This window comes from Manis pentadactyla, chromosome 8, assembly GCF_030020395.1.
Source record: "Manis pentadactyla isolate mManPen7 chromosome 8, mManPen7.hap1, whole genome shotgun sequence".
Lineage (NCBI taxonomy): Eukaryota > Metazoa > Chordata > Mammalia > Pholidota > Manidae > Manis > Manis pentadactyla.
In genome coordinates this window covers 8,587,142-8,601,362 of record NC_080026.1, presented here as the reverse complement: position 1 = coordinate 8,601,362, position 14,221 = coordinate 8,587,142, and the positions used below count along the sequence as shown (strand labels likewise).

The window sequence follows — 14,221 nt, the reverse complement described above, 5'->3', positions numbered from 1 at the left end:
AGGCCAAAGGGAACACAGGGAAAAAAATGGAGAGATGCATGAGAGATCCTCGCACAGCCCGGGTTCTACAATTTTGAGTGATTATTCATGTCTTGTTTTGGAATCTCTGATTTCTTTTCAAAAAGGATGCTGAAAAAGATGGCTGCCAAAATATTCACACAAGTGAAACAGCAAGCACAAGCCAGTATCCTCCATTTCTGAGCTCTGAATTGGATATTTTCACGTAAAACATTGTAGGAGTGGGAGATTAGATTGCCTCATAGACAGCTACTGAATATGAAAGGTAGATCTCCATGCAAGTAAATGAATGCCTTCGTGACATCCCCTGATGCCAAATACAGCTTACTTAGTATAAAACACAGATAGCCTGGTTTGTGTGTTTTATCTCAGTATCATGCACTTGCCACAGTTGCCTTGTATCAGAATGACCAGTGATTGATTTTCTCTCTCTCTCTCTCTCTCTCTCTCTCTCTCTCTCTCTTTCTCTTGTTTCCATAGCACTTTCTTATGCAAGGAGCTAAACAGTGATTAGAGGAGCAGGATGAAAAGATGGCACAGTCAGTGCTGGTACCCCCAGGACCTGACAGCTTCCGCTTCTTTACCAGGGAATCCCTTGCTGCTATTGAACAACGCATTGCAGAAGAGAAATCTAAGAGACCCAAACAAGAGCGCAAGGATGAGGATGATGAAAATGGCCCAAAGCCAAATAGTGACTTGGAAGCAGGAAAATCCCTTCCATTTATTTATGGAGACATCCCTCCGGGGATGGTGTCAGAGCCCCTGGAGGACTTGGACCCATACTACATCAATAAGAGAGTGAGTTCTCAGTCAAGTTGCCTTTATTTCCCCTACTTTCTAATTGGTTCTGGGCTAGTCCCAGGGATGTCTGGTGAAGAATTCTGTGTCTTCTCCCCTCTGTTTAAGTATCACTAAGATGCTAGGTGGGTCTGAGTGTGTGAGGGACCCATTGTCTTAGAAGTCTTTGGGAAGCATTCATCTGAACCTGCATTCCCAGGACAGGCAGAGAGCTGAAGAGGAGGCATCCTGCAGTGGGGTAAGAGGAAGGGCAGGAGTCGATTCCTCTACCGTGTGGAGAAGCAAAAAGTGAAAACAAGGAGAAAATTTTTTATATACGTATTTTTGCATCTGCAGAGTCATACCTAAAATCCCTTATGATCTTGAGCTCTGTGTAACGTGCTTTGATCTTCAGAGGTTGGACCTTCATACCACAGACTCTGTTCTTCCCGTGGCTCTCCACAGCAGGTGGCTTATTAGTGCCCAGAGAGTGTGATCCAGAAACACACCTGTAAAACCCTGAAGCTCTTGGGAAAACATTTTATCTAAATAAAGAAATGATCAAAATCTCATTTTTGTGCTTTTCATAAATTATAAATACAGCTTAAAATGCTGATGGCAAAACTTGTTAAAGATGCCTTACTTCCTATAGCATTAAATGCAAATTTTCTTGATTTTCTTCTTTAAATTCTCATGTCACTTATCAAATTTAGGAGAGTTTATAGTGCTCAGAAGGAAAAAGCACGTATCATCATGTCATAGGTTGGTAATCAGTGTATTACTATATTAATTTATAAGGCAGTCTTTCTAAATAATGGTCTCATCTTTCTCTTTAAATGTTCTTAATATAAGATTCTAAACTCTGTTTATGTGTTGTCTTTTCTTTTTCAGACATTTATAGTATTGAATAAAGGAAAAGCAATCTCTCGATTCAGTGCCACCTCTGCCCTGTACATTTTAACTCCCTTCAACCCTATTAGAAAATTAGCTATTAAGATTTTGGTACATTCATATCCTTTTCTCAACAAGTCACTTAATATGATGTTGCTTTTTTGACTGAATTATTTAGCTGGGGATTTTTCAAAACTATATGTGTTTGGCCATGTTATGCACTCTTTCCTTTTCTTTCCTCTTACTCAACAGTTAACACCTTGCAAAATGGGATTATCGGTAAGTGAACTACTTTTCCTGTCTTCTCAGCACTGCTCTTCCTGACTCACTACTTCCTTCCCTCCTCTTCTGCTCCCTTGTGAATTGCTTGCTGCATCCAAGACCTCTTCATTAACTGACTGTACTATCAGGCTCTCTTTTAACAAGTCGTCAGATTTAGCCATGTTATATAACAGGTCAACTCCATGAGCTAATTTTCCTTACTCCTTTTACATTTGGGAAATATATACATATTGTGAATTGCACAACTGTATCTTTTGATATGAATCGTACTGCCTTCTGATTTTCATTTCAGCATTTGAAAGCTTTGAATTAGAGATATTTACAACTGTGACTGTATAAACACTAGCTTTTCAAATACTTCCCCAAATTCCTCTCCCAACAGCATTCCCATTAATTTTCTATTTTTTCTTCCTTCTTTCCTTCCTTTCTCTTTCTCTCTCTCTCTCTCTCTCTCTCTTTCTTTCTTTCTCTCTCTCTGTCTTTCTCTCTTGTTGTTATGTTTTATTCAAGTCACAGGATATGCTACAATTATCTCTTGCCAAAGGCTTAATGCCCCTCTACCCATGTATACCTTCATTTTACTCTTCATTCTTTTTATTGAAGTAGCTACTTCCTAAAAATGGGATTGATGTCACCTTAGTGGGAGATGGCAATTTGATTTATTCCTGGAGGTTCACTAGTGTAGTTGTGAATGAGAGGTTTTATTCCAGCTGAGGGACAGTTGTTGGACTTCTTAGCCTTGGGGAAGACTAAGGAAGCAAAGGTTTGCCCGGGACTATGCCAGGCAGGGGCATTTACAGAAAAAGCACAGAAGCCGTGGGATGAGGACTAAGCTTCAGGAACCAGAAGTAAGGTTCCTGATGGGGCAACTGAAATTTAAGCAAAGTCTCAGGACAACTTTTAACGTTTCTTTGAGTCATTCCCTGGGATTCCATGCTATGGTCAACCTAGGGCTTGGCTTTAAGGTTTGCAGTATAAAAGCTCACTGTTCCTAGCAAGCCCTGAACATATTTAAATTAGATAAAGTGAGGAATTCAGGAAATAACATAAGCTTGGTATAGGGAACTATTTCTGTTTCTGCCTGGAGGGGCTGTAAAGTATGTCCCCAGATTTGCCAGGCAATGTGGTGAATGATTTCTTCAGAAGACTGGTCTTCTGGAATTCAATCTCCAATAACCTCTAATTCACCACCACCACCCTCAAATTTTGCATAAACATCGACATATTTTAACTTAATATTTGTTTTATGTTTTAAGATTCAATAATTTCTGTGAGTTATCTAAAGCAATAATATTTATTTACCTCTGTTTTTCAAGTAAGAATCCAGTTGTACAGAGATTTAAAAAAATCTTTGAATTAGCATTAGGAATGAATAAAAAAGTTGAATTTTAGATTTAGGTCTCCTGAATTGTGAATTATGGCCTATTATGTTTTGAGTATTTGCAATCTGTGCACTGAATTAATCTTTCCATAAATTATTCATTGTATTTTAAAGCAATTGTATACTCCTTGTGTAAACATTATTTTTATACGAAATAATGTGAAAACTCAGACAGTCCAATGCTCTGTTCAGAGTAGGTACTGGGAGATTATCTATTGAATAAATAAGAGACTAATGCATCAGAGATTAGAGAGCCCGATGCAAAATATGTGACTAAGTGGAAGGTTTGAATAGGTCAGAAAATCTATTTTGTCCTGAATCAGAATGATGAGATGAATTTTTAAAAGCCTAATACCAAAGAAAAAGGCAGGGGGTTTTGTTTTTAAAGTTTTGTGTGGAAATCATGTATTTCTTTGAAAATGTCACAAAAACTGTCTTTTCTACTCTAGACAAAAAGCTTTGGAGATTAGGGAACCCATGAATCCTACTTCAAGACTGCCTGAAAAGACTCCCAGGGGTAGAGGAGAGAGCAACTTTAAAAGTGCTTATCAGAAAATCTAGGCAGCAAGGACATAGTTTATGGTGGTGGCTCTCTAGTATCATGATACAACTTGAATTGGAAGGTTTGCAACTTGAATTTGAGGGTTTGCAATTGCTTCCCAGAAAAAAGAAAGAAAACCTCCAAGGGGCAAAGTTGTTAGGAGGCCTGCAGTGATACAAGCTGGAATGTGAAGACAGCCAGGTAAATGTACGATTTGCCAGTGAACGGCTGACTCTCTTAGAAACCCACCAAGAGCTTATAGCCACAGATTATGTTCGATGTAGAAAAAGATTTTTAAAAATCTCTAATTGCCTGAGCTAAAATGTATTTCCTATGTCTCATCTTGGGGTAGAGATATAAAAAGAAAAAGCAACTGGTACAGTGTAAGATACGTAAATTCTTCAGTCTTCTGGTGATAGTGGCACACGTGATGGGAGGTCCTAGTAAGCATTGCTGCATGTAACACTGTACAGTTTGCAAGTGATTTTCTCAATGATTTTATCTTTTATTCCTCACAACACAAACCCTAAGCTCAAGTCCTGGTTTTCTGGCTTGAAGCACAGTGCCTTTACTATAAGGGAGAAGTGCTTGGACACGGTGACAGTAAGTCTGGGTACAGTTAAGAGGTCATTGTATATTTATTATCATTAGTTTATAAGCCAGAAAATTGTCATTCACAATAAAGAAGTTTGCATTTTAAACCTAGACCGAGATATCTATTTCCAACAAAAATCACAACTTATTTCTCAAAGATCTGTTTGTTATCTTCATTAGGAGCTGTTGCATAGCAAATTAGCTTTGTTTCTTGATTTGGGCAGGATGAGAATTTATACTTAGGCTTACTGTATTCTTGCTGGGGTAGATTTTGAAAACTGAAAATGCTTCTGATGTGCCTAGTTTCTTGTTTTGATAATTAAATTAAATATGGTTATATTTTCTAGATAATAAGCAAGTTAAAAATAATCCATATTCCTAAAATTCCCTGTCCGAGTTTTAAATATATTTCATGTCAGTTTTTATTATTTTGGCTTAACATGTACACTGTATTTTGCATTTGTTACTCATTCATTTGTACATTTGCAGATGTTTATTAGCTACCTACTATGTGACAGATGTTCCACTAGGCATTGGGATGCAGTGCTGAACAAAATGAAGTCCCTGTCCTCGTGTCGTTGTTCATGTGTATCTATGTGTGTGTTTGGGAGAAGAAAGGTATTAAAAATAAATCATATGTCAGCTAGTGATGAGTGCTATTAAGAAAAATAAAGCAGTGTAAAAAGAGAAAAATAAAGCAGTAGCAAGGTACTGTTTCAGATCACATGGAAGATCACTCTGGCTGCTGCAATGGAGAGTAGACTGCCTGGAGGGATAGGACAGAAGCAGGAAGAGATTGGGGGCCTGCTGCCATTAAGGCAAGGGATGTGAGCGAGTGGCTTGGACTGTGGTGGAAACAATGAGGATGGCAGAATGACACCAAACTTAGATGTGTTTTGCAAAAGAGCTGAAGATTTGCTGAGCAGTTGGATGTGGGGTGTGAGGGAATGTGTGGAGTGAAGGATGACTCCCAAGTGCTCAGTCTGGTCAAGAAAGGAAAATGCGGCTGCTGTTGCCTGAGCTTGGCATGACTTCAGGTGCAGCGATATGGGGAGTAAAATCATGAGCTTGGGTTTGAACGTGTTATTTTGGTACTGCCTACTAGACATTTGGTGGGGGAGTTGAGGACTTAGATGGAAATGCGAGTCCGGAGTTCCAGAAAGGGTTGGGCTGGAGATACCACCTTGAGAGATGTCAGCATACGGCTGGTATTTAAGGTCTAACAAGGGCCTGAGACACTCCAAACCCCACAACCAGTGCAGAACCGCCTCTTATCCACACAGAGTGGGAAAGTGAACAACAGATTTTGATATTAGAAAGCTTGGGTCAAGCCCACCTCTGAGATTTGCTTATTACCTGTAGGACCTTGGGCCAAGTTATTCCAACTGTTTGGAATCTCATTTCTCCATCTATAAAACTCAAATCATAATTTATACATCAATAATAATAAACTATATTAAGTACCTAGCACCATGACTAGCACTTAGTAGGCACTTGACAGGTGGTTGCTATAGCAGTTATTGTTGGCAGTAGTAGCTACAATTTAGCAGCAACTGCTACAAGATTAGCAAAGGAAAACTCTCATATTGCCTAAGGAAATCCACAAAGAATTCTATGCAAATCACGACTCTTTTATGGCTTGACTTCCTAAACAAAGTGTTTACATAGCACCGAGTTTGGAGCTGTCAGTGACCAAAACACGATGTAGTCATTCAACCTTCTTATTCTGCAGATGAGTTCACTGAACCCCAGACATGTTTAGTCACGTTCTAAGCCTATATTTTGTTTCAGCAGCAGAGCTAACACTTCAGACCAGGCCTTCTCAGGCCAGTGCTCTTTGCATTTTCCATCCGACAGAAGAAAACTGATTTCTAAACCCTCGGGTATAAGGTATTGGAGGCATTATCAACATCCCTGTCTCTGTGCATTTCAAAGGTTATTTTCAGTGGCTATACCTCACTAATTCAAGTGGGCTTGTTAGCTCATCCTAAAATTCTATGATATCTATGCATAAATCAAAAACTTTGTGGTTTTCCATGCAAAGAACTACGCAGATCTGTAGGAAAGGAGAGGGAACAACAACTTCCATTTCCCTGCTTTCAATGCTCAAAAGTTATCATGCAGTAACATTGTTAGGAGATCGTTAATAAAGAATAAAACAGCTCAAGAATTAAAAGAATATATATGTCATTTAGTCAGTATTTCTGCTGGCTCAGAAATATGTCCCAATATGTAGACAGGCTTATCTTACTCTGCTTTGAACTCTCCATTTATTTGTTAAAAGAAAAACAACAGGCAAAAGTCTTCCCTCTCTAGTTTTATATATTATGTAAATAATATATAAATATATACACATATTAAAGTAATATATATAAATACACACACACATATATATATAAAGTTAAAAATTCCTCCGCAACTTCTCTGGATATTATATTTCATTACAAAGTTTCTGAACAAAAAACACAATGTCCTTTCCTTCCTAAAGAAAAACAAAGAAATACCCTACATTTTACATTCCACAAATAAATGATTAATATTCATACAAGTATCCTCTTATCATATCATAACTATATCCTCTAAGAGAAATATTAGTACTGTTACTTGCATTTATATAAGAAAACCGATAGTAAAAAACAAAACACCTTGCGGAAGCCCACGTGGTTGGTAAAGGAGGCACTGATCCGTGGCTCATTGCTTTAAAGGTCACGCTGCGTGACCGTGTCTCCGTGGATGTGGGGGTAGGCATGCCAGCTCTTTCATTATCCAAGTTCCATGTCAAAGGCTTCCAAAACATTTTCAGTAGGAACTTGAAGCCTCTCCTCATCGCATACGTGCAGGGAATATTTCAGATTTACAGAGAGCTTAGTAACAATCAAAAAGTTAACCCCTTTTTTAACACTTGGTATAAAAAAATTAATATATTAAAAAGATCCTTTTTTCCTGATACTGTTTAAGGTTAATCTGCTTCTATTTTATTTTATATACCAACGCTTTTAAGGAAATATCATTTGGGATACTCTGTTCTTTTGAAAAATGTACTTTAGCTGACGTCTTGGCCTTTATATTTAGAAAATGATATTTATGCATCTTGTTACTAGTTTTAGTCCCTTGAAATCTGCCTTAATGTGGAGTTTCTACACTTTTTCAGTATATAGTATTACCAATACAAAATCCACATCTATGTAATAGTTTTTCATATTTGTGTATTTGTTACGATTATCCAAAACTGTACTGCTAGAGTCACTCACCAAATTCCAGGAATTTAAAAGTATGTGACTAATAAAATAAATTCAAAGTGATTTTTTAAAAAGTTGATGGATTTTGAAACTATCTAGAGATACCTTTTAAGTCCAAATCAGAAAAACCTGACTCTAGTTATCTATTTTGTTTTAAAAGCAAAACAGTTTTATTTGCTTTCTTTTTTGAATGTCTATCAGGAACTTTATCTTAAGTGTATTTTTTACCAATTTTTAAATTTATAAATTTATTAATATTTTTATTAAATTAAAGTGTATGTTTTAATTAAAAAGTATATCTTTTTAAATGATAGTCATACAACATGGAAAATACATGTTTAAACATAGTGCTTTATTAATTGTGACTTACTGGACAAGAATCACTCTGTTGTTTATTAATATTGAAATATATAGTTTAAATTATTATATATAATTAAATTCTACCATTATAAAGAGTAAAAATGTATTAAGAGTCAGAAAACCATGGCTTAGACCATTATGTGACATAAACCTCATGAGGCCATTAATTTCCACCTAATGTTCCTGTATGTCCTCCCTTTCAAAAAAAAAAGTGTAGAAATTTATGTACTCAATATATGTTAAGAGAAAATTCATGCCCTATTTTCGTTCCATATCAATAAACATATTATGAAAAATTATCGAAAAAGAAAAATATTCCATTTAGTAAAAAAATGAGTTGCAAATTGATTTTTGTCAAATGGCAAGGATATAGTCGTGAATAGTACAGACATGGTCTCGGCCCTTATGAAATCGACTAATAGAAAAGATCAACATTAAAATCAGTCATTGGAGGAATAGTGAAGTGTTACAGGAATGTATAACTGGTATACCTAAACAGGTCATGTGTTATTGTGAATAACTTTTTACTAGAAATCACTTTTAATCTGCATATGAAGAAAAGTATGAGTTGGCTAGGGTAAAGTAGAAAGCATTTCCAGGGAGAAGAGGTGGCATTTGCAAAGACCCTTATTTGAAAAAGAGTATATAGTTCATTAGATGGTCTAAAACAATTAGAATAATAAGGGAGAGTACAATGAAGAGCAAAGAATACAAAACTGGAGGAGTAGATGGGCCAGACCTCATAGAATCTAGACTATGTCAAGACATTTGATCATCATCCTAAGAGTAATGGAAAGCTATTGAAATATTCTGAATTACATTTACAAAGGTTGTTTTGGTGCAGTGTGCGGATAGATTGAAGGGAACCAAACATGGATTCAGAACGACCATTTTGGAGGAAACGGCAATAATGTAGGTTAGACTTGATGGCCACCTGGACCATGTAGTGATGTGGGAATGCAAAAAAAGCACACTGAATCCAGAGAGAGCAGGCAGAATTGAAGTATTTGGCACTAAATTGAATGTGGAGCTTTAGGGAGGGAGAGAAATCCAAGATTGCTCCTAAGTTCCTGGGTAAATCATAGGACGTTTTATAAGATACAGAGATGTCAAAGGAAGGTATTTGTGGGGAGGCAGAAGGGAGATGGGTGGGATACAGGATTTTTAGTTCAGTTTTAGAACTCAAATCTTTTAAATAATTTTGAAGTTTCAATGAGATACATAAGTGCAGGTGTCATTTGGACAACTGAATGTGTGGAGATCAGCAGAGGCTCTAACTGGAGAGAAATATTTGCGATTGGTGGGTACCTAAGTGCTACTTGAAGCTGTGTTGGTTGATGAGCTCTACTAGCGTGAATGTAGCAGGACAGGGTCAAAATGGCTGAGATATTCTATGTCCTTCTTTTCCAAAGGGAATTACAGCATTTAAAAGAATACAAAGAAAGTGTTGCCCACAAGGCATGAAGAAATCAGGGGATTGGGACCTCATGAAAGCAAGGGAAGAGGACATAATGAAAGGGGGAGAAGTCATCCTTGTTGATTGCTGCAGAGAGAGCAAGTCAAATAAGAACTCAAAATTAACCTTTTGTTTTCAGTGACAAAACACGGAAAGTCTGTCATCTTCAGAAAGAAATGCTAGTTAGCTGAGGACCTGATAGATACATGAGGAAAAAAAAAAGATAAACAGCTTTTTGAAGAAGTTTGGCTGTGAAATGGAGAAAAGAGTTAGGGCTGTAAGTATTTAAAGAGGATTGTGGGTTACAGGAAGGTATTCCTTTTTTTTTTTCTCCAAGGTAAGAGAGAATCAAGCAAGTTTACGTTGATAGGAAGAAGCCAATAGATTGACAGATATACAGATGAGAGAAGGAAGAGATAAGAGATTTATAAAGTATTCTGGAGAGGTAGGAGGTGTCCAGAGTATGGGGACAGGGATTGAAAACTTAACCCATTGAAACAGGAAAGAGAAAGAATAGGTCACTTTGGAGGTGGGAACTAGAAATGTCACCGTCTGATGCTGTATCTTTTCTCAGTGAATTGAGAAATAAGGTCATCAGCTTGAGGTCAGGAGGGAGGGAAGAAAGAGGCTGGAGGTAGGAGGTGAGTGGAGAATATTTGGAATTGTCTTTGCAGAGAGTAGGAGATGGAGCTAAGTCAAGAAAGACTATGTTAAGGACTGTTCAGGTTGGGAGCCATGCATTTATAATGTTGCCAGTCTGCCAAGGGAAGTTAGTTTCTCCAGTCAGGCACAGCAGGCTGAAAGACACACAGGATCCTCTAGTTTAATATACAAGTAGTAAATTATCTTTAATTTCATCTTATTTTTTGTTTGTTTTTAGCAATAAAATTTCTTCATTGAAATGGTGTTTTCCTGTGTTCTCTTGGTTGTAGTGCCCTCAAGTGGTTGATCCACATCACTCACTTGTGACTGTTTTCATGGGGATGTATTTGAACAAGCTGTGAATTAAGCATATGCCTTATACTGCTGCTAGTAAAAATGAAAAATCAGTTACTACTTTGACTAGAGACAATTGGCAGTGGAAACAAACTGCCTTTATATATTTACAAAACATTGCCTACTCACTGTCCTATTACTTTGCTTACTTAAAATTGTGTTGATATTTTGTTATGTGCAAGTAATGTGAAAATGATAATAAAAATAAAGAATGAGTAGGGTTATGAATAGCATTTATTCACTCTCTGGGATTTCTATAATGGTGTCCAAATTTACATTGATACCCAATAAATGCCAGCACCAATACCAGCCATCTTCTCTTACTATTCAGAATTTTATGATCAGTTAGAGCATATTATACACTCTACTTAGAAAGGATCTTACTCAAGACATTGCATCAAGGTGACCCTTAGAATGGAGTTACAGTGCATTTAATTAATCTCTTGAATTCTCTTGTTGAATTTTTGTCAGGGTTTACATACATACTGAATTTGCAGTTCAGTTGTTGAGTTGCGTCTGTCATTAAAAATACTTAGATTGATAAATTATTTAGCAGTAAATCCATTTCTTTGAAATTGATATTTTAATTCTTTCTTTACCTAAGTAGCCTCAAAATAGTCAATGGCTTGGCCTGACATGCCTAGATATGGAGTTGTTGGATTATAGAAATGGAAAAAACAAATTCAATAATAAAATAATAGAGGCCTAAAAGTTCTCAACTTCTTGGCGGTGAAAAGCATGGTGGTGCATGAAAGTGAGATTTTTCCATCGTACTTTGCCTTCCTTGACAATATTCCTCTACTTTATTCAATGTGCTCATTATGTGCACTATTCTTACCAACTGCGTATTTATGACCATGAGTAACCCTCCAGACTGGACAAAGAATGTGGAGTAAGTAGAATTAAAAGTATCTTTCAATACTGTTATTCCTTTATATTTCAAATTGTGCATTTAATATCTTGAAACATCATCATTTTTTTTTTAGCTAGCTACTCTAAGACAGACAGGTTTAATCAATGATTCAAGTTCATTTTAATCACTAATTTCCTCCAGGACAAAGCTTGCAGTGGCTTATTCAGAAGCTCAAATTACTGCAGTGTTTTGACTGTCAATATCTGTAGACCTAGATCTTCCTTATGAGTCTCATACTCCTTTGAAGATCATCAGTGATTACTATTATCCAATGATAAAAATTGTACCTAACTTGTATGTTCCTTTTCTCACGGCTATCACCTTTCTGAGTTTTATTAGTATGTTTCATGGCCGTTAATGATGCATGTTTTGTTAAACACAAATGCCTCGTTAATCTTTGGGTTAATACCTGTTTGCTTAAAACAGTCTGAAAGCCAGTGTATTTCAGATAATATCTTCTTATAGAACCATATTATCTGGGCATGCAAACTAATGTGGCAAGTACGATACTCACTTAGTTACAGTCAATGAGAATTTCTCTGAGAATGTGTGTTTCTTTTTGCCTTTAAACCCTTCCTAAGCTCTGCATCTTAGGGAAACCACTGTAGACCTATATGGAAACCTCAAATTTCTGTTTGTTATTGTGTAAGTCTTCTTGAACTTATGTACATGTAAATCACCTAATAGATCTTTAATATAGACTTGGCTATTTTCTCTCAGGTACACCTTTACAGGAATTTATACTTTTGAATCACTTGTAAAAATACTTGCAAGGGGCTTTTGTTTAGAAGATTTCACATTTCTGCGGGACCCATGGAACTGGTTGGATTTCACAGTCATTACTTTTGCGTAAGTATCTTAATACATTTTTCACCCTGGAAGAGTAAATCATTGGAGGGAGCTTTCACTATGTCTTCTTGATGGCTTCCCTTGACAAATCAAGCATTTTTCTTAATTACCATGTGAATTCAGAATATTTTTCTTCTGATCAAATTAGGCACTTGGAGAAATTAGAAACTATAATTACATGTAAATTATATGTCTTTGGTTTCAGTTAGCACTGTAAAGTAATAAAATAGTTTCCCAAGTAACACAGATTATGAATGATGACAATGCCATTTTTCTCTTAATTGGGAAAACTGATGGCAACACTCATTGAAGTTGAAAGGTATTGATGAAAGACCAACACAGACTTAGATTTCCCTAAATTCTGAATAACTCTGGTTTAATTCTACAGGTATGTAACAGAATTTGTAAACCTAGGCAATGTTTCAGCTCTTCGAACTTTCAGAGTATTGAGAGCTTTGAAAACTATTTCTGTAATTCCAGGTAAGAAGAAACTGGTATAAGGTGGTAGGCCCCTTATATCTCCAACTGTTTCTTGTGTTTTGTTATTGTGTTTGTGTGTGAACTCCCTATTACAGATATGTGACAGAGTTTGTGGACCTGGGCAATGTCTCAGCGTTGAGAACATTCAGAGTTCTCCGAGCATTGAAAACAATTTCAGTCATTCCAGGTGAGAGCTAGGTTAAACACTGAGGCTGACTTTAGCTACATTGGTGCTATATAATCACAGCTTTTGTGCATAAGCCTTGTTGCTTATCATCTACTGCAAATAAATATGTAAAAAGCAAGAATCGGTACATCATATTTTGGATGGATTTGATTCTTTGCTCTTACTGGTGCTTCTTTAAGACTGTTCTAAATCAGCCTTCGAGTTTAAACACGTTTTTGCATGAGACATTTGCAGTACCAGGCTACATGGTTTGCATCCTAAAACATCAAGCTTTCTGCATAGAAGCTGTACTGTGAGGCATTCAAACTGACGCAAATTTGACCATTTAAGTCAAAACTGGTAAATTTCTTACCTGCAGATAAATGAAAGAGCAGGGGATAGCATGAGTGCTGCATGGGGCTCAGTTTTCAGATGTCTTCCTTTTTTAACCCATATGCAAGCTTGCAGAATTCATAAATATATAACCCCTTAACTCAATGACTTCAAGATTTCTTACTACTCTATTTATATAGATTTTTCTAAAATCAAATACAAGGTTAGGGAGTAAGACATCTGCAAATAAAAGCGAAATATTTACACAAGGTTGATGTTTAAGCATGAATAACAAAATCATTTCTTTTGCTCTAAGGAGTGTTTGGAAATACACTTTTGGTTCATTTCCATTCGCAGTTTTCTAATGAACATTGGAGTTCTGCTTTCATTCATTTTTCACCAGCTAGCAGGCTTTTCATGAAAACGTTATTCAATCACAAGCATTAAACTGATACTGTTGGCATTCTGCATGACATCTTTATTTTCCAGGACAAGCTCATGATGTTTTTGTAGGTAAAGTAGCTGTTGCATAGTGTATTTACATTCCTCCCTGTGGTTTTAATTGTAGGCCTGAAGACCATCGTGGGGGCCCTGATCCAGTCTGTGAAGAAGCTCTCAGACGTCATGATCCTGACCGTGTTCTGTCTGAGCGTGTTTGCCCTGATTGGACTGCAGCTCTTCATGGGCAACCTGCGGAATAAATGTTTGCAATGGCCTCCAGATAATTCTTCATTTGAAATAAACATCACATCCTTCTTTAATAACTCACTGGATGGGAACGGAACCATTTTCAATAGGACAGTAAGCATGTTTAACTGGGATGAATATATTGAGGATAAAGGTAAGATATATCTTTTAACCACTAATTTGCTTAGTCCTTTAAATATTAAAATATATATGTTGTGGAAGTTGTCACAATTCTGATGTGAACCAAATGACTTAGAC

General features: G+C 36.6%; 1 protein-coding gene across 4 annotated transcripts in view; it reads left to right on the top strand.

The window, feature by feature from the left end:
• SCN2A (sodium voltage-gated channel alpha subunit 2) overlaps positions 1-14,221 on the top strand; it is a 132,348-nt gene that overhangs the window by 45,065 nt on the left and 73,062 nt on the right. For 3 of the 4 annotated variants that reach the window (XM_057505472.1, XM_057505473.1, XM_057505474.1), the window contains 6 exons: positions 499-816; positions 1,687-1,805; positions 11,338-11,427; positions 12,169-12,297; positions 12,873-12,964; positions 13,845-14,117. In XM_057505472.1, the coding sequence (XP_057361455.1) occupies positions 550-816; positions 1,687-1,805; positions 11,338-11,427; positions 12,169-12,297; positions 12,873-12,964; positions 13,845-14,117 (970 nt within the window). In that variant the 5' untranslated portion in view covers positions 499-549. Of the gene's footprint in view, positions 1-498; positions 817-1,686; positions 1,806-11,337; positions 11,428-12,168; positions 12,298-12,685; positions 12,778-12,872; positions 12,965-13,844; positions 14,118-14,221 lie in introns of all 4 variants that reach the window. The other variant, XM_057505475.1, reaches the window with a different exon arrangement.